Here is a 21,880-nt window from a genome sequence, read left to right on the forward strand (position 1 = left end):
ACTTTAAATAAACTCAATGTTATATTTTTAAATTATTAATATTATTAGTCGTAGGTTTGCAGGTATTTTTTAGCTCTTTAATTCCCATTTTCTTAACTTTCTCTCTGAAGCAATTATTTAAGTGAAACATTTTTATAATTTAACAGAAAAGTCTTACTTGGTGAGCCTTCTTCATGTATGCCATTTGGGCCATTCCCATTAATATTTTGGTCCTTACAGCAGTGTAGGGATCCTTCAGTTTCTTCAGTTTCAGTAGATATTTTGACATATCGGCTTAAGTAAAATCAGAAATCAAACAAGTTCAGTACTACAAAGATAAAAACTTTAAAAATGTTTTCATTCTATCAGTAAAACAAAACTTTTTAATGTAGTAACAGTGGTCACTTAGTAGATTCAAGGTTAAAATCAAACTTACAGTACCATACATATAGCTGACTAATAATTTGTTTTGCTCCTCTTTATAAAAATAATTAGTACATTACCTTTTAGGTTAAATGTTAAATATTTGTTGCAAATAATTTCTCAACTTATCCTCATTTAGATGGTATATATTGTTGCTAAAAACACTTATTTTTGTATAATGTGATCTTTACATATGGGTTATGAAACCATAATAATTAGATATGCAAGAAAGAATACTAAATATATCAGCTTTCAAAGATAAAAGGGATCAAATGACATTCTTGATAACTTTATAATTCAAATAAGGGGATTTAGGAAGGCAAAAAATAGGCTGCCTTACAATACTATTAATCATGAATTGGTAATGTATATAAAGAAATGAAGCATTTGACATTTGTCATTTCACAGTGCAAACATATAGCATTTGACATTTGTTATGATTTCACAGAACAAACATGTAACACATAATTATTATAACATAAATTCCTATTTCCTTCCAACTGTAAACTTTTGGCCTTGCTACAGACTTCATGCTTCCTGGGTTTGAAATTACCTCCATAATGTGTTTTACGTGAATAAGAAAGTAGATTAGGACTATAATCTGACTATAAACAAAACTGAGACAATACAGACTTGTATAATTATATTCTGATAGTACCTTGTGTGTTTATTTTTATTAGCTATTTTATATTTTATTCCCATATTTATTTTGTCAATGTAGAATTGTTTGGCACTTACCACATTCTCAAGAGCAGGAGATTATAAAGTTTGTCTTCAGTATTGTTTCGTGGTACAGCCATAAGAAAAGGCTGACCAAAAAGTGAAGAACCAGTATGGTGGGTATAACTTGAGTGTCTGAATTTTTCTCTTAGGCAAACAGGAATAATCACATGCTCTGTATCTTCTGTCCTATTGATGTTAATTTCAAACCTACAAGGACAAAACTGACCATAAACTCTCAAAATTTTATGTTACTTCTTTTGATTTTTTTTTTCAAGTAATATTTTGCACAATGAGTTTTATACTTACACATAAATATCATCCCGTTCCATAATACTACTAAGGTTTTCATCCATAGCGAATATTCTGTGAAATCTATGATTGTATATATCAGTAACTATCATCTAAAAGGAAATAAATTTCTATTAAGCTGGTTTTACAACACTAAGAAACTAAATACCAACTTATATACTTCAACCCCAGAAACATCTTACCTTATCTGCAGGTATTCCTGACAAAGCAGACAATGCTGTACAAAGATCTAATATGTTTCCAATTTTGGGGACAACCACCTTGTACTAAAAAACAAAAAAGAATTGTAATAAATTTGTTACTTTGGAAAAAAAATTCAGTAAATGAGAGTGACCTCATGGTTGCTACCTCACATTCATTTGGCATTTGGCTCAGTGTTTGTTTCTAATCTTGCCACCATCCTGGGTCCTGGGTGACAATGTCCACATGGATAATTTGTCCTAGTCTTATCATTCCTTGGTTCCTCAATTCAAAGACATTTGCATTAATCAACCTTAGTCAACTTATTAGATCCTGTCATCACTTGAAACTGCTCCCACTTTTGCTATGTTTTTTTGTTTGTTTTTTAGAGACAGGCTCTCACTCTGTTGCCCAGGCTGGAGTACAGGGCATGATCTTGGCTCACTGCAGCCTCAACCTCCCAGGCTCAAGCCATCTTCCCAATTCAGCCTCCTGCGTAGCTAGGACTACAGGCGTGTGCCACCATGAGTGGCTAATTTTTATTTTTTAGAGACGAGGTCTCATCATGTTGCCCAGAATGGTCTCAAAATCCTGGATTCAAGTGATCCTTCTGCTTCAGTCTCCCAAAATGCTGGGATTACAGGAGTCAGCCACTGCACCCAGCCCTACTTTTACTATCTTAAACTAACAGGCTACTGTCTAACCGCTACTTCTTACTTCTGGAAATTCATTCTTCTCTCTTCTTGGCTTGCACAGAGATTTCTATTCCTTTTAACTCTGTTTTCTCCCAGTTTACCAGCTCCCTACTGTCTTCTTGCCCTTCCACCCAGGCCCTACATGCTTTATCACGAACCTTTAATGTCTTTGTTACTCAATTCTATTCATTCCACTCTTGCTAAACTTTCTCAGAGTTGTTCATATGTGCTGGAGAAAATTTCTCAATTTTAGAGGTTGGTGTGCTACAAATTCACAGTGCCCAATCTCAACCAACCCTTTGACAGTACCCAGAAATAATTCTGCATATCACACATCTGCTTATTCCCTCATTTATCTCAATAACTATTTAAAATCTTCATCGGACTGGGTGCAGTGGCTCACGCCTATAATCCCAACACTTTGGGAGGTCAAGGCGGGTGAATCGCTTAAGCCCAAGAAGTTCGAGACTAGCCTGGACAACATGGCAAAACCCCGTTGCTACAAAAATACAAAAAATTAGCTGGGCATGGAGGCACACACCTGTAGTCCCAGCTACTTGGGAGTCTGAGGTGGGAGAATCCCTTGAGCCCAGGAGGCAGAGGTTGCAGTGAGCGAGAGCTGAAATCACACCGTACTGCACTCCAACTTGGGTGACAGAGCAAGACCCCGCCTCAAAAACAAATAAACAAACAAAAAAACAAAAAAACTTCACCATTCTTTAGGCTTCCTATTTCACTACTGCTCCCTTAATATCAGCAGAATACCTATTTTACCTCAAAAACAGAAGCTACCGGGTGGGAAAATCTCCAACTTCCTGTTCTCCTACTAACTTCTTTGAATACATATAGGTACTTTTTTGTCTCTTGCAACACATGGGAAGACAGGTGTCTCTTTTCTTATTCAAGGCTAACCCTAGAATCTATGCTCTAAATCCCATGCTCTTCTGCTTTCTCTGGGACCTAAACCCAGCAATTATTCTTTCTTCCATTTTATCTTGACTCTTGCATAAGCACTGGAATATAAAGTCTCTCAAAAAACAAGCGTCCCTCATTGCTTTCCCTCTAATTATCTCCCCTTTTCCTCTATTTTATAAATAACTTTATTAATGGTATCTATATTATAATTTCCTTATCACATTTACTTCTCAACCCTCTTGCTGGCTTGTCTTCACCTCTTTATTTAACTTGTTTCCAAGGCTGCCAATACTGTTTACAACTTATCAGTCTTTATTTTATTGACCTCTTTGTAATATGACTGCTGACCACTTTCTCCTTAAGAAATTCCCTTTCCTTATAACACGACTATTTCTTAATTCTTTTCTATTGCTATGATCATATTCTCCTTTTGAAGTTCTCCTATAGTGTTCTTTAGAGTTTTGTCTTTAGCCTTCTTCTCAATTTTATATACTCTCCCTGGATGAGGTGACAGTATCTCCTGATTTGCTTTGGCCAGTCCTGGATTAGCCTGATATCCTAGTATAATTATTAATGACAGTCCCTTCTATTTTCAAAAGATTTCTTGTTTAGATGATAAATCACAGGGTCACCTTAGCCTTAAGTAATCTCATTCTTCTAAAACACTGACTATCATTTTCATAGAGCTCATTGCCCAATTTACATCTAAAGCAGTCTCTCTCCTTTGGTCTAGATACACAAATTCAATGCCTACTGGATATCTCTACCTAAGTGTTCTCATGCATCTATAAGTCAGCATGTCCAATGCTAAACACAGGATTGGGTCATGTTAGGCCACCATGCTCAATACGAAAATCGATTCCTTCTTCAACTTGTTCTTCCTATATATTCCACTAAAACAGCACTGCTGTCTCCTCTTTTCCCGTCAAGTAAACTTGGCATCATCTTTGAATATACTCATACATTTTCACTTCCCACATTCAACTGGTTCTTCAAACTGCCATCCTGACACTCATTTTCTGAGCTGAAGCGTTTGTCATTTGTCTGTCGTCTGATCACTAAAAGCTTCTTATCTGGTCTTAGTGCTAAGCCTTTTCTAACCAATCTCTGTGCTAGCCAGAATCATCTTTCTCAAACACAATTCTGGCCATATAATATCTATACTTAATAGTCTTTAATGGCTTCCCTAGTTTTTAGGATGAAGTTCAAACTTCTTATACTGGCATCAAAGTTCTTTGTGATCTAGCTCCTGCTTGCCATACTTGTAGACTACAGAAGTGGGCCATGTCCTCTTTTGCCATAAGTTCTTTCTACATGCCACTATCTTGCCCTATAATGCTTTTATTTCTAGTTTTCCCCTGCTTATAACCTAATTGTCCTTCAGAATTCATCACAGGCCTCATAACTAGTTTGGGTAGGTTACTCTTTCTGTGTTTTCTTGCAGCACCCTGTCAGAGCAATTTTCACACTGTATGACAAGCTTCTTGAAGAACAAGGACTAGAAACACCATTATATTTCTAGCACCTTGCACAGCATGAGAGCCCAAGACATAATACATATTGAATATTTTTCCTAATAAGCTTCCATGTCCTAAATCAACTTCAGTGATGGGAAAACTCAACAAATAGGCAAACTCAGCTAATTTCACTTTCCTCACGAACTGGTTAAAGCAAGTGATCATTTTGTATTTGAGTTGGTACTGCCTCTAAATGGAAAAAAGAAAAAAAAAAAAACACAAAACACAAAAACAACCGAATTTCTCTGTGCTAACCATGGCTCTAACTTCCACAAATTTATATCATTGGTCACCAAATGAGAAAAGTGGTAAGTCAATGAAATTCACATTGCTGGAAAAATAATTTCGAGCCCAATTTATGGAAGAGTACTTATCATATACCTTATGGACTAATGTGTAAATTAATGCAATTTGCCACTATTATGATATAGATTACTTATATTATTGGCATGGGAGAATATTATCTCTAACAAATGTGCTGTAGAGGAATAAAATATCTACATTTATTTTTTGTTGCAGTAAATTTATACTCATTATTCTATGCTCTCTTGCTGCATTACACTCATTGGTGTATATTTGCAAAGTTACAAACTAGAGAGGTAAGGATGTGGTTTGGCACTGTTATAGTTTCTCACCATTGAAAAGAATGTTAACAATCTTGTACTTAAAAAAGAGTGAATAAGTAAATACCTAAAGGACATAACTTTAAAAATGTGAACACATATTCCCCAGGCCAAAAGTAAAAGCAGGTCTTTATTGGCTCTGGTCACAGATAAGGGATAGTACTTAGCACTCCCCAGTGAAATACTGATGAGGGCATTGTGTTCAATGAGTTCATAAAGAAAACATAAAGCAGCAGAAAAACAAATAGCTTAAATTTGCATAACTGAGTACATACCTAGTATCTACTAGACTTTAATTACTTTGAATAAAAGGACTGTGTTTTTAATGAACACTACATACACTCTGCCTTTGTTGACAGTAAACCCAAATACATCCCTGAATGGTAAGATCATAATTTTGTTCAAAGTATAGCTTTCATATAGACATCATGACTATTACGAACTAACAAACTGAGCTATTTGGCTAAAAATTTACAGAAAACAATCTTCTAAAGCAGGAATCGTATCTGTTTTGTTTAGTGAAACAGCTTTATACTTAGTAGGTGCATAGTTAAGTATCTTGATGAATAAAATTTTTGAATACTTCTTGTGCATTAATATCTACAAGACACAAAAGTTGGAAATACAAAGGTTTACAAGGTCCCTGTCTTCAAAGAACTTGTAGTCTAAGGAGAAAATATAAAAGTAAGCCAAAAGTTATAATAAAATTAGTTAAGTGTTAGAATTCAGGGAAAGAGAGGTAGAAAAAGAAGAAGTTACTTTCACTGGGATGGGTCAAGTGTCAGAAGAGGATTATATAATAACTAAGGGAGAAAAGACAGTGCTTTACCCAAAAAATATAAATAATGCAATTATAAAACTAGGTAACGGAATCAGGCAGACAATCTGACAGTAAGACTTAACACAGGACTTTTGCACAGAATAAGTAATATGTGATACTTCAAAGTATTAAAAATTAGAGAACATTACTGAACGAAATATTTTCAGTCTAACTTCTACTTTAAGTTCCTAAAATGCCTAAAAATTACAAGTATTTAAATACACTATTATCACATTATGAATTAAAATGTACAGTATTAGCTTTACTTCCAATAGCCACTAGTAAAAAAATTACAATTAACACGAAACTTGAAGTTTAAAAAATATAAAAAATGTTAATCTTCATAAGGTAATATTCACCCAATATTATAAAAACAAACCTCTCATCTTTCATGAGAAAAAGCCTTTTGAGAATTTTTTATATGACACATGTTGCTCTTTCAAGATTGTAAAAAGTTACACTAATTTCCAAAGTACTCAGCTTATAAAATCTCTTATACAAATAAACATTATTGATTGGGCTTGATAATTCAACACTTAATTTTTATAAGGACTCAACACTAAAAATAACAAATGCAAAAAAACCAAAAAAACAAACAAAAAAACCCCCATGATTTACCTGCATAGGTTTGGTAAGCGGATCCATTCTAACTAAGTAAACTTCCAAAGTGCGTTCTTTTTTCATGGGCAATGGAAGTGTCAAGTAACAAAAAGGATCAAATGTTACTGAAATCTTAGCACACTCAGGACAAACTAAAGTTGATTTGAAAAGGCCATGAAATATATCTACTATGATAGAATCATTTCGTTTTAAATGGTTTTCCCAGGCTTCTTCGGCAACTACCTACAAGGATAACAGACACAAATTAGAAAGAGGTTATCACAAAATTATAACAATGGTGACAATAAGATCATGAAATTTACCTTATCTGGCCTTCCATCTGCATCTTTTAATTGTATATATGGTTTTTTCCTAATTCTATTCAAATCCTCATGTAATCCATCTAATAGGAAAGCTAATAGTTCTTGACAGTCTTGCTGCTGATATCCAGAGAACTGAGGTGCAAAACGTCCTACCTGTGTCTGTAAGAAATGCAGAACCATAAAATCAGTTCTAGGAACAGGATTGATTTTTAAAAATATGTACAATAGATTCTCATTATTCATGGATTCCACATTTGTGAATCTGCCTGCTTGCTAAAATTTATTTGTAACCCCAAAATCAATTCATGGTCATTTGGCAAAAAATTTGAGTCACCTGGCATGCGTGTTACCAGCTGGGGGTGAACAAGGTGATGCTTTGGCTTGTTGTTTCAGTTCTGAATCTATAAACAAGTGTCCTTTGTAGTTTATTTAGTGTTATGTTTTTTCACATTTTTGTTCTTTTTGTTGTTAATTTCAGTATTTAAAATGGCCACTAAACGAAGTACTAACATGCCAGGCTAGTGTTCCTAAATGCAAGAAAGCTGTGATGTGCTTTATGGAGAAAAAGTATGTGTTAGATATGCTTCATTAAGACATGAGTTATAGTGCTGTTTGCTGTGAGTTCAGTGTTAAGGACTCACTCCTGTGAATAATAAAAATTGTATACATGAACAACAGGAATATATATGAATTATATTTTGTTTTGCATTCCTAGTAAGCACTCAACAAAGCTTATCTGGGATAAAATAGATCAACACATGTAATCCTTATATATAAAAATGTATTGATCTTTGGTCATAGATTTCATTGTCATTAATTGTTGTTTCACTATTTGTCAAAGGATTTTCCAGATGTTCTTAATTCTTAGCTTTAGGTATTCCTATTGCCTCCTCCTATAAATGTCTGGTAGGTAGATAGTAAGAGGCAGGTTCTCATCCTTGCTGTAATACCACATAAAGATAATTACGTATCTGAAAGCATTTTTAAGATAACTACTCTAGGCTCTCACTTAGTTTTTATGTGCAAAAGGAGGATGAGTCTTATAGAGATAACAGAAACATTAATGTTCATATTCAATTTTCCAAATCTTTGCATCACTATTTTTTTTTGGATGAGACTGAAAATAAATCTAATAGTACAAATCATCATGTGACAGAAAAAACTCACATAAATCAAGAACCTATTTACACATAATTTCAAGACAGAAAATCTACCAAAACAAAACCAATTAGAAAGATGGGAAAGAGCTGAGAGATGGTTTGTCTGGACTAGTATGTCCAACGTTTAGAATGTTAAGGAAGACAAATACAGAGGTATTTTGATTTGCTGGTTGTTTTTTATTTTCTAAGAACTAGTATATAGCTAATAAAAAATGTTGTCTAGTAGATGTCCTATATCAATGCCATTTAAATTACTTGTATAAATAACAACTTAAAATTGCTTATTCTCTTTACAAGTTTAAAATTTCTCAAAGTTTCACCTATATAGTTAAGTAGGAATTTTTTTAACAACATAAAGCTAAATTTCAGCCATAAAGCTTTATTTCAGCTCAGTTCTTATTTGAACAATAAATACCTTGATAAATAACAATTCACACATGTGAATAACCTTAAAAGTTTAAGAACCATATTGAAAGTACACTTAATTTTTAGTGCTTGGTTTGCAGACAATTTTCATTTTGATAATTTTTCAAATTCATGACTCTCAAAGTAAAATGGGTTCTTAAGAGTTCAGTAACGCCCAAATTTAGTCTTTCACATTTGTATAGAATATTCACGTAGGTTTTCCAGAGATGTACTATATTCCAAAACAACTATACAAACGCTCATTGCTGTCTCCATAGTCATTCTTGTACCACACCAGTGTTTTTCAACTTTTTTTCATTATTCTCCCCATCCCAGATTTAGACGTAAAACAAAAACAAAAACAAAACGGATAAAACTCTTTCATATCCCTCCCACCTAAATTTTATACCACAGATATATTGTATATCTATTTATGTACTGTATTCCTTTGGAGGGCCACAAACCATTGTAATAGCTACTATTTTTCACTCCCCCTACCCCAAGAACCAACCTTTGTACCCTTGTAGGTGCCCTTGCTAAAATGCATTTATCACACTTACCTTAAAGGCTCTTGGGGTGACGTAGCTAAACTTTCCAGACCACATTTGCTTGATCAGTTCGGCATAAGATTTAGCTATTTCACCTCTCATTCCTAAGGGATTGTCAAAATTCAGTTCTTCTTGATACTTATCATTGAGGAAATACTCAGTAAGTGGAGGTGTGTTGCTCAAACACTGCAAAAAATAAAACATATTTTCAAGTAAAAGTAACCATACTTCATTTTTCTTAAAACACATTAAAATGAAGAGAGAAACAAATTGATTTGCTATAATACATAGAGAACATTTAAATGATGGTTCCTTGCACTAATAACTGGTCAAATAAACACTCAAATGATGTACTCAACTATTCATTTCCCAAATTTCAAAATAATTACTTATAATAAATAAAAATGCTAGTATCTGCTGCTGTAAAGTCTGCATTAATTTTAACCACAGCAAACTACCTGGTAACTGGGAGAGAAGCTCAGTTTTCTTTCCTTCTTTTACTTGATTGGTAGAAATTATGGATTGTCTACTCATCCCAGGCACCTGCAAATTAGCCTGAGTAGGTAAAAACTGAGATAGAGTGCAAGCAAGAAATTAACTTAATAGAGGTATTTACTGCTTCCATTGTCAATTATTTCTCATGAAAGAGCAGCCTTTAAACCTTCCTTTTGGTCAACCATTTTTAGAAGAGACAGTACAGATTACTTGAGCCTGAGAAAATAAACTTCAGTATGTGAACTCTGGTAAGTGTGTTCTCACTTCCAGCTCTTCTTTAACGTCATAAACAATGCAATTTTCCTTTATGGCAAAATAAAAACTATAAACAAGTTAATTGTCTCTTTCCAATTCTGAATTAAATAATTTCATATTTAATATAAAACAGATGGCAGTACAATTTTTCCACATTTTATCTCAAGTTGGAATAATTTTAAGGTGACGATCCATATGATTTGACCTCAATACAAACCCAGTATTATCAACTAGATGTCTATAATATGCAATGACTAACACAGACATATGGTCACATAAGTAAATTTTTTTTTGCTGTAGGAAGATATTTGTGTTGGAATTAAGTGGCAAGGTGCTGCAAGGAAGCTAGCTGCTTGCATGGAAAGTAGTAGAAACTCACTTTTATGAGAGCCTGGGTTCACATTAATGGAAATCAAAGTTTTTTGAAGCTTGCTTATAGTCATCTGTATTAAGTTAGATAGGTTTGGTAGGTATGAAAAGTTGAGTCTGTTGAATTCATACAGATAACTTATATGCCATAAACTACGACTATATACTATGCATTGTTTAGCTAAAATTTCAAAATATGCAGTCAATGTTTACTTAGTTTTTAAAAATAATTGTGGTACTCAATTTCGTGGTTTCAATTATAAATCAACATGTTTACTGAAGTAGCCAATAATATCTATTTAGAAACTTTCTATATAATAAAAATAATAATGTTTATTATAAATTGCTAGCCTGGCCCCTACCTCACGGCAAAAGGGAGAACTGGTTATATCATGGAATTTACGATTATATTATTCTTAGGCAATTAAAATAATAAAAACAGCTAAAACGTTTGGAGTGAGCTATATAGGCCTTTAGAGTCATATACATATTTTCAGCAGTAGAACTTTTTAATATATGTGAGCAAGAGAAACAGAGGTATGCTACAGTGTAGGAGGCAATTAAGAGAAAGGATGCTTCCCTAACTTTCTACCTCTTAGATCTCAACCCATCTCATAATCTTATACTCCTTTTGAGTTTCAGTTTCTTTTCTTCTTTTGTAGTATATGTCCTTTTAATTATAAACCCAGCACTAGAGGGAGGTCCAGGCAATTTAGAATGGTAAATGCCATCACTTAGTATCATCTGATTTAGTACAAAATATGATCAACATTAAATAGTCAGACAAAAGAGAGGTCAGACAGGAATTTCCAACAATTATCAATAGTTTTCCACTTCTTATATTTGATCAGCTCAGGGTTATGCTAAGAATATAACATTCCATTATTGTCTGTTAATGCAATTATATAAAGAACCTAATTTACAAATATCTCAAAAGAACCAAGTTGCGCAAACCTGAGTAATTCTTAAACTTTGTTATTACTGAATTATTCACACATACTCTTATCTTGGAAAGAGCTTACAGGTATAACTGAACATTTTTTAGCTTTCCAATAGTATCCAGAGTGATCTCCCTAAAATGTACATCTCATCATGTTGCTTCCTTGCTGTAAATCCTTTTATGGCTCTCCCTGCTTACAGACTGGAAGCCCAGATTCTTAGAAGGGTCTGTCTTTTGCTCATCTATGTAGCCTCATCCTTTGTCAATACTCTTTTCTTTTCAACTCTTCCAGCTTTATTTAATTAGTCATTCCTCCACATGTTCTCTCACTCTGAAAGTTTGCAACATTACTCCATCTACTTGGAAATGTACTTTTTTTTTGGCCTTACTAACTTCTATAAATCCATCAAGATTCTAGTATCCTATCTGGGAAGCCTCCCTTAGATTTCCTTATAGTGTTTTCTCCTGTATGTTTCCTTAATGCTTACTACTTACTTTTATTATAGCACTTATCTGATAATATACTGTAACTTTAATTTTTAGTTTGTTTTGCCAAATGAACTGAGACCTCCATGAAAGGAGGTACCAGGGTATTCTTATTTATATTGCCAGCACTGAGCACTATGTCACCTGTCACTGAGCATGTTCACAATAAATGTATGCTTACTAAAAATATCTTTGCCTGTACTTACTAATGCATTTATCCTCTTGATTTTTACTCTTTTCCTTCAATGTTTGGCATAGAGAGGTCAATAAATTTTTGTTGAATGAAATACTATTAAATGGAGGAAAAATATATTTGTAAAGAATAATCTCAAAAATATCTTCAAGCACTTCTACCTAAATGCTAAACCGTAAGAAGGGCAGTACCTATTACAAATCTTTCTGCCCCTTTGTCTGATTTTTCATTCAATCCACTACCTGCTTTGTAAATGATCCTCTGCTTTGATTTTTAAAAACTCCTTGAAACAGAGACCAGCATTTATTTTCACAGTGATACATGCTGGTTTCAAACTGATTATAATTCAATGTTAACAAATAACAACAAAATACAAATCATTTTAATGATAATTTGCCTGTGTTATCTGTGAGGATATCATAACCAATATTTAAATGTAAGCTATTTAGTCCTAAATGGGCCCAAATAAACATTCTATTTGTTGAACATATATTCTAACAAGCGACACTTCCTAACAATTTGTATAAACACATATAAATACATAAATTCAATAGTCAATATAACTGTTCTACTAATACCCAAATCATATTAGTTTAAAAACTAAGATGATGTCTGATGTTTCTCCCTCATAAAAATACCATCCTTTTCACCCTCATCTTGAAAATATCATTAGGAATCAATAGGTTCACTTTATTTTTTGTTTTGAGACGGAGTCTCACTCTGTCACCCAGGCTGGAGTGCAGTGTCACAGTCTTGGCTCACTGTAACCTCCACCTCCCGAGCTCAAGCAATTCTCCAGCCTGAGCCTCCCCAGTAGCTGGGATTATAGGCGCCCACAACCGCACCTGGCTAATTTTTGTATTTTTTGTAGAGACGGGGTTTTGCCATGTTGGCCAGGTTGGTCTCAAACTCCTGACAAAAGGTGATCTGCCCGTCTTGGCTTCCCAAAGTTCTGGGATTACAGTTGTGAGCCACTGCACCAGACCATGAGTCAATATGTTCTTAAAATAGTATACAGACCAGTTAAAATATTAAAAGTTCTCATAATTTTTGGTAAATTTCAAGGCATAAATGGAAAAAAAAAATCAAACAATTAAAAATATTGCCATGTCCCATGTGATGTTGTATCAGTATTCAATGTCATCATTCTGGTAGAAAAAGAAGCAGTTCCTTTTTTTTTTTTTTTTGAGATGAAGTCTCACTCTGTTGTCCAGGCTAGAGAGCAGAGTGCAATGGCGTGATCTCAGCTCACTGCAACCTCCCAGGTTCAAGCAATTCTCCTGCCTCAGCCTCCCAAGTAGCTGGGATTACAGGCCTGTGCCACCATGTCTGGCTAATTTTTGTATTTTTAGTGGAGATGGGGTTTCACCATGTTGGCCAGGCTGGTCTTGAACTCCTGACCTCAAGTGATCCACCCACCTTGGCCTCTCAAAGTGCTGAGATTACAGGCGTGAGCCATCGCACCTGGCTGAAGCCAGTTTCTTAATGTTGGTCATAATGTAGTTTGATTAGTAATTACTTTATGCAATTCATTATTTAACATTTTCACATGAGGCTATCTTAGAACACGAACATTTTGGACAATTATAAGAACACTAGTTACTTGGACTGTCTGCAATTAAATACTATGTTTTAATGAACAGAGATAATTTTCAGTCAACAATAATTTATTGTACATTTAAAAATAACTAAAAGAGCTTAACTGGATTGTTTGAAACATGAAGGAAGGATAAATGCTTGAGGTGATGGATACCTCATTTACCCTGATGTAATTATTATACACTGAATTCCTGTATCAAAATATCTCATATACCCTCTAAATGTATGCAGCTACTATGTACCCATACAAATTTTTAAAAAATACATAAAATTAAAAATATATAATTTTATTAGGTCAGTAATGAAAATAATTAGTTCTTAAGTATCTATCGCGAAGATTCTTCTACTATAAAAAAACCATTTTCCTATCAGATGAGACTATCCCAAAACAATTCTTTTCTTAAAGATACATATGTTTTAAAAGTCTTCCATATGTAGGTAGCAAGAAAACTTCCCTTTTATCCTGTAAGACACTTTACTGAGTGATATATTATAATATGGACTAAAAATCAGATATGTGTTGTGCCTATGCGAACATCTCTACTCTCAATGCTTCCTGGACTATTAAACAGGACAAAACTTCCTGCAACAGCCATGGTTGTTCTTAATAAAAACTGAGAATATATATGAATGTATTATGAAACACAAAAGAGATTATATAAACAGTATTAGTTAGTATTTTTGTGGCTACTTGTAAGTTTTGTGACATGTCTACCAGTTTCATGCCATTTGGAGCTATGCCCCTGTTAATTTATTGGAGTTCAATTGCCTGACATTGACAAATGCCAAAACTTCGGTGTTTCAGGAGAACTAGATCTCAAAATGTGTCACTAATATAATAAGGTCCAAATATGAGGCTATGTGACTGATCATAAGACATATTTTTTAAGCCACATTTTTGTTTATATCACAATGGTACCTGCAGTTGGTCTTCAAATTGGGTAGAACTGAAACATGTTAAAAATAAAGCAATACCCAGACTAAAGAAAAACACTTGGTACTAATAGTTCCAATTTTTAATGAAAAAGAGAAAAAGAAAAACATTTATATTAACAAGTCAATGTACTTAATAACTAGGGTTAAATATTTTTATATTTAAATATTTTCAAATGCTCCTATGTAAGTTATTAGTACACAAAACTGACAACAGCATTTGAAAATTTAAGGATTAAAAAACTAAATTTCATATTTCACAAATACGAAAGTTTGGAGCTCACTAACCATGATAATAATGACTGGTTGGAAAGTTTAGGACATGAGCTATTATGAAAAGTTGATCCATGAGTAATGATTAAAAAACTAAATTTCATGTTTAATATATGGTAGACTTTTGGAATTCACTAACTATGATATAATGACTGTTGGAGAGTTCAGAACATGAGCTATGATGAAAAGCTGATCCATGAGGAATGGTAAGAATGGCTATTTTATGTGCAAGACAATTATTTAGTGAGAAGTGACTGCTAAGTGGTTTTGTGGTTTCGAACTGGCTTTGTGGTTCTCTACTTGTGCCTTCATATACATTTTCTATGGGAAACTGCAAGTAATAAGAGTACTCGAATTTGAATTAGGCATCTTAAAACATATTCCTTAGTTTAATGTATTGAGACTGCATGCACTCTTGCCTTTCTTAGAATATGCATCCCCTATAAGAAATTCCTATTTATTCTTAAACACTTACTTCAACATCTCTTCTAAATGTCATATCTTTCTCTGTGTATCAAGAACGAATATTCCTTTCTCTGGGCTAACTTGATACCTCGAACTCAATTACACTGCACTTGAGAGCAGAGTCTATGTCTTATCCACCCTTGCACCTCAGGGTCTATCACAGTATCGGGCACACTCAATAAGGTATGTGGAATGAACGGAAACTTGTACGATAGAAAGATTAGAAGTAGTCTTTAGAGACACTTAGAGCAGTGAGAAAAAACTTGACTAAAATGAGATCTGAATTGCAACCTGCTATAATTCGCATGCAGCCCAAAGTTCTCCATGTTCAAAAATAAAAGTCCAAATAATGCCTAAAAAGGTTTTCCTAATGAAGGAAAATAACCCTTATGACTTCCCCAACAACTATCAAGATAAATCCATAAGTAAAAAGTATGCAAAAGAAATATGTTTGGAAATATATTTTTATGAAGATCATTTCCCCTGAATCTTTAACCTGGAAGCAGACATAAAAATTCTAAAAAAGAATTATTCTAAATAATCAAATGTCTCATCCAATGGACACTCTGTGATATGGTTCAATATATTCAGGCCATTAATTACACCCTGAAGAATTATTTATAAAAATATTTGAATGGTTTATGCATTCTTTATTAAAGTATTAATTCTCTATTAAAAACTCTCTAATTATAAATACCCTTCCTTAACCTAATATCCTAAAACTGAAATATTACGCAGAATGATTTTCTTTTGTTATGTAATTACTTGGAAAGATGCAATGCATTGCACGTAACTTTTCTTTATATACACATGCACAAATTCTATTGCTCTTCCATTACTTTCAGAAAGTACTTCTACTAAGTATGTTCTGACTAATAAGCCTAATGTTTCTAGAGTCCTCTGAAAAAATATAACAGCTGCATGTCAGAGTCTCAATTTTGTATTTTGCTAAATTTCTACATCAGTTTTTTATAAATTGATGAAGTCAAATAATGTTCTATTATATAACCAAATCTCAAGTCTTCAGTCAACATATTTTAGGAAATGAATAATTAATAGCCATCCCAATAACTTGTAATGCATTTGGAATTTCCCCAGTACCTGGAAAATAGCCAAAGTAATCCCCTTCAAAAAGAGAAAGTTGTCTTTTGTAATGCTGAATATGAACCACTCCCTTTCTGTTCAGGTGCTCCAGAAGCCCAATTCTCAAGTGATCATGTATGCTCACTATTTTAGTAAACCGGTAACTAGAACAGGAAAGAAAACAAACTTAATTTTTGATTACCTAAAGCTTTTGAGTTGTGTAACTCATTCTATAACTGATCAAAATGTAATACCACTCACAACCCTTAAAAAAATGGCTATACCTTCTAACTGACCAGTACTAAAAATAAAAGCCCAATCTAAATATAAGGGATTCATTCTTAGTTTGTTATGATTTAAAAAATAAAATAAAACCTGAAGTAATCCATGGTTAAAGTCATCTTGGAATACTCTCAAACAGTTTTTTTCTGGATTTTAAGGTTAGATGGAAAATAATTTTTAGATTTGCCATGTCAATTGTTTTCTAACTCATCATGACAATAGTATAAGCATTCTGAAAAGGTACTGTATGATTCCAAAGCAATCTACTAATATTGGGATATTGGCTCTAGTTCTGTAATGCTACACGAGTGGATAACATAGCAAAGTTTGAGGTAAACTTTTTCAATTAAAAACTACAAATATAGGCCTGTTTCTTCATCAAGTAGATTTTTAAAATGATACATTTTAAGTCACTTGATGTTCTTATTTTTGTTATTTTTTTTCTAAGAAAGGTAAATCTCATTAAATTTGAGAGATCAATTCTGAAGATCACATATTTTGGGAAAGCAAATAGAGCCACAGCTCTGTTTTACTTTATATCTCCATTTTTCTTCAACTTTAGAAAAAGAACAAACTTAGGCAAGTAAAATAGAAATGGATATAATTTTCCTCTATTTTTTTAAGACTTTTAACTGTTTTTTCCCCCCGTCAGTGAAAACAGAACTAGCATACTCTGCTTAAAATATTAAAATGTTAAATAAAATTAGTTTTACAAGCAAGGTTTTTGACCTGGACAAGGATGTTGTCCTAACACTTAAATATATATCATTAATCTGGTCCCTATGCTTAAGACATGAATAAAATTAAACTTCATTTAAAGTCCCCACTGTTGTCCCTTCCTTCAAATTCTATGGTATTTCTTCTTCACATACTATTTGAATTCAATGAAGAATTATCAAAATTCTAGGAAGTACAAATACTGATACTGATGGGAAACATTTTGTTGGCTAGCAAAGAAATGTCAATCCTTTTTTGCCCTCATCTACATAGCACCAAGGAAGGAGAATTCTAAGTTTGTCAAAAAGACTACCCTATTACTTGCAGTGAGTAAATTCTGTAACTAGAGATGTCAATGTTAAAAAAGCCATGATTATATGAAGACCATTAATTTTCATATTGAAAGCCAAAAAAATATGGATAGAGGATTCACTTATGACACAGATAAAAGTGGAAGTCTCTGTGATAATTATTTCACCAGCAAAAAGGCTAGAAGATTAGGATAAGTTGTTTTTAAATAAGGTTTTGAAACTATTAATACTAGATTATGTCAGCAGTTGTCTGATTTCATTATTTTATTTTAGTGACAGGCTATTCATGAATTTAAAAAAAATTTCATATATTCACTTTATGGGAAGTATGCTAAAACCAGAAGGTTCTAATAACATTAAGAAATGTTGGTGTAAGTTACATTTATTTTAAAGAATGGAAGCTTAAATGGAAGAATTGAATGGAATTCAATTTTAATGTTAAGTTACATTATTTCCTACTCCATTAATAATTCAAAACTGGCTCACAATGAAATTTAAAAGAATTAACTTTTTAGGCAAGCAAGACAGTCAAAGGATTTATGAAAAAATGGTTCTTTGTAATATTCAGTAAAGAAACAATTTTGAATAAATAAATATTAAGCATTGTATGATTTTACTAATTTAAGTCTTAATTCTTCTGCAAAGGCATACAGGAAGGGACAACGGATTTTTTTTTAAAGTTTATTGATTTGTTACATTCTTTAAGAGAAATAATCAAGCCATTTTTGTAATAAAAAAACTTTAAATAATTGTTCAACAAATATTTATTAAGAGATCATTACTTTAAGAATCTCTGTAAGTATACCAATAATGTTCTAAAAGAATTTTTTTCCTATCATTCACTGTGAAATATTTCAAGGAACTATTTCCATGGTGGTGCTGATATGATCTGCCCGGCTGTGACTAACATGCCAGCTCAATTCAAGTGCTAGCCAATCGACTGCATTTGCAGGACTGTATATGGTCCAAGAGTTATTATACATATATAGGTAGTTCTCTGACCCTTCAGCTGCAAGAAATAAATATATATTACGTGCTATAATTCTTATTAAAATTACTGTGCTCTTTGGGAGTTTAGATAGCTCAGGTCAAGTTCCAAATAATTCTGGTAAATAATCTTTTCTAATGCAGTGGTTTGCAAACCATGTGTGTGAAAGGACTAATTTTTAAATACTGAACACATTATTTTTATTAAAATATATCTTGATGTACATTTCACTAATTCTTGCAACAGCTCTGAAAAGCAAATTTAGTAAGTGTTATCTCCTGTTTTAGAGCTGAAGAAACTAAGTCTTGGAATGGATAAGTAACCTGCTTACTCACATACACAGAAGAAAAGGTGCAGAGCTCATATACAAACCCAAATATTTCAGCTCGAGCTATTTTTACCTCCTGGTGCTATTCCCAGTTTTCAAATGATTAGTTCTACAGCAAAATACACTTTCATCTAAATCTATATGGAAGATAATTTTCTATGTTTCTCAATGACCTAGAAGGCACTTCAGGTAGAAACTTTAAGTGTAAAAGTGCAATAATTACATGGAAAGGACTAATTTTGAACTGCTAGAAAAATTAAATTAAAAACACCATACAAAAAACAAGTCTTGCTTTTCATTATTAAACTTGATTTAAAATTACCCTATCATATTGCTATAGAGATTTTTGATCACTTACAATTTCTGTGCTTATTTTATTGTTGACCAGAATTATCTTGTCCATAGACACATTGTAAGAAACACTGTTCTAATGTGCTTACGATTATCTGGCACTATACTAACACTGGGGATATAAAAGAGAACCAAAGATAACCTCTGCTTTCACAGTTCTCACCACATAATACGTATTTGTCCATGAGAAATGGATAGAAGAAAGACGGAAAGTGTGAAAAAGGCAAGTAGGGAGGCAGTAACAGTATATACAAAGAGTTTTGAAACAATCAATTCTAAGAATTGAAAGTAGTTTTGGCTAAAGAGGTAGACAGAATCCAGTTTGAATTTTATCCTTCAGGTGACGGGGCACAGGTTTTAAACATATAATAATCATATTTCCTTTATAAAACAATAAATTTGGAAGCAGTATATTCAACACATTTGAAGAGGACAAATGATGGAACAAAGATGACACAGATATATTTTGAGAGTTCACAAAAAAGATGCTTAAGAATTGAAATAATGTAATAGTAGGAGAGGAAAGGGCAAAATATGTGCTATATAAGAAGTAGAATGAACAGGACTTGGGGTAAGTCTTAAGTTTTTGACTTGGGTTACTAGGTTGTACCTATAAGAAAGTGTAGGAAATAAAACAAGATTAGTGTAAGTAGGCATCTTGAGTTTAAGTTACATGTAGTTTAACTTGGCAGGAATGTCCACTTAACAGTTACACTTTGGAGGGAAATTCAAAGACAGAATTATGCATGAGACAAATTTTGGATGTTAGTATATAAATGGATGTCAAATTCTCAAAGGTAAAGGGGGTACAAGGAACTTAGCAAACAGGAGGTCCAGAGTGACCTAATCAAAAGCAATTTCTATAGGGTGGTGTGATGATAACAGTACTTGATATTTTTATATGTTTACATGTGCCAAGCACTTCCCAAGCACTTTATCTTCATTTTACAGATGAAGAAACTACGAAGTTTCTTATCCAAGGTCACACAGCTTGTAAGTGGCAGAATTAGGATTTGAATACAGGCAGTCTAGTTCCAAAATCCATGCTTTGACCTACCATGCTAAGCAGCTGACAGGCTGTGGTGAGATAAGGACTAGTGAATGGGAGATGGGAAAGTAGGGGGAAAGCACAGATCATCCTTTTCAAGGTCATGGGTCTCCCTTACTCTACTTCCCATCTGAAAAAAATGCTTGACTATGTATATATGCTGAAAGGAAGAAAGACAGTGAAGGTGAGGTTAATAGTATAAAACAAGGCCAGGCGCAGTGGCTCATGCCTGTAATCGCAGCACTCTGGGAGGCCGGGATGGGCGGATCACGAGGTCAAGAGCTCGAGACCATCCTGGCTAACATGGTGAAGCCCTGTCTCTACTAAAAATACAAAAATTAGCTGGTGTGGTGGTGCATGCCTGTGGTCCCAGCTACTCGGCAGGCTAAAGTAGGAGAATTGCTTGAACCCAGGAGGCAGAGGTTGCAGTGAGCCGAGATCGCACTACTGCACTCCAGCCTGGCGATACAGCGAGACTCTGTCTTAAAAAAAACAAACAAAAAAATAAGTATAAAACAAAGGAAACAAGGGAACAGGTCTCAGAGATGGGAACAGGTCTCAGAGATGGTAACAGAGGCTCCAGGTATCATCATGACGACAGACATATTTTTGGTATGTTATTATACAATGAGACTACTGTAAGTATAAAAGGAAACTAAATGTACGTATTCTACTATTAATATTAAGGATTCCCTTATTAAAAAAGTAACATTTTGGTCACAAATTTGTTTCATTTTAAAAACACTTATTAGAAGTCTTCTCCTGACGAAGTACAGAAAACAGCATTTAGAAAAGCCCTAGAAATTATTCATAATGCCTCAATTATGTAACAAATGTAGTATATAACAGAAGCAGCATTATGTGATATACACCAAATCTGGTATATAATTGAGGCATTAAGAATAAGCATTATATATTGCTCAAGATACTTTAGGTACTCCTCTTTTTAGAGCTGGCAGATGTGTGAAAAAGCATCAGTAGTTGGCATATGAAAAAATAAAATAAAATAAATCAGGTAGCAGAAAAAAAAGGAAAAAAAACAGTTGGTATATAAAGGATTTCAACATTTTTTATTGAGTGTGTCAACAACGTGTTTTTGTTGTGGCAAAACAGATTTCTGATATGGGAATTTCTGAGGTGAAAAAATGTAGAAACTAGCATGAGCTATGTTTTAATCTGCATCTCTGGTAATTGTCTATTTTATGACCAAATGAACCAAAGTCATAATGGACAGTAATATGCTCTAATAAATGAAATAAAAATGTGACTCAAATTTCACCTTCCTGATAAAGCCTCACTTATGTCCCAATGACTCAAAGAAAGAACTTTGCTTCTATGACATTTTGCTGATCACGTTTTCTATTCTATAACATATTATATCTTATTTATATGTCTTCCTCATTCACTAAACCATGAACTTCTAGAGGACAAGTACTGTCTTTTAAAATTGTGTATACCAAGGTCTAGAATGATGCGTGGCACATAGTAGAAACTCAGTGGATGCTCGTTGAGTCAGCTAAATAAATTAGCTACTAAAAACATGG

General features: G+C 33.4%; 1 protein-coding gene across 9 annotated transcripts in view; it reads right to left on the reverse strand.

Moving 5' to 3' along the window:
- LOC105474041 (ubiquitin specific peptidase 15) overlaps window positions 1–21,880 on the reverse strand; it is a 146,379-nt gene that overhangs the window by 14,908 nt on the left and 109,591 nt on the right. For 6 of the 9 annotated variants that reach the window (XM_011728353.3, XM_071071522.1, XM_011728352.2 and 3 more), the window contains 7 exons: window positions 9,233–9,406; window positions 7,108–7,266; window positions 6,803–7,027; window positions 1,617–1,700; window positions 1,432–1,526; window positions 1,141–1,332; window positions 158–273 (listed from right to left, as the gene is read on the reverse strand). In XM_011728353.3, coding sequence (XP_011726655.1) covers window positions 158–273; window positions 1,141–1,332; window positions 1,432–1,526; window positions 1,617–1,700; window positions 6,803–7,027; window positions 7,108–7,266; window positions 9,233–9,406 — 1,045 coding nt within the window. Of the gene's footprint in view, window positions 1–157; window positions 274–1,140; window positions 1,333–1,431; window positions 1,527–1,616; window positions 1,701–6,802; window positions 7,028–7,107; window positions 7,267–9,232; window positions 9,407–9,702; window positions 9,764–16,329; window positions 16,476–21,880 lie in introns of those variants that run through there. The other 3 variants (XR_011609078.1, XR_011609076.1, XR_011609077.1) reach the window with 3 other exon arrangements.

The sequence above is a fragment of the Macaca nemestrina genome, chromosome 10 (genome assembly GCF_043159975.1).
Source record: "Macaca nemestrina isolate mMacNem1 chromosome 10, mMacNem.hap1, whole genome shotgun sequence".
Lineage (NCBI taxonomy): Eukaryota > Metazoa > Chordata > Mammalia > Primates > Cercopithecidae > Macaca > Macaca nemestrina.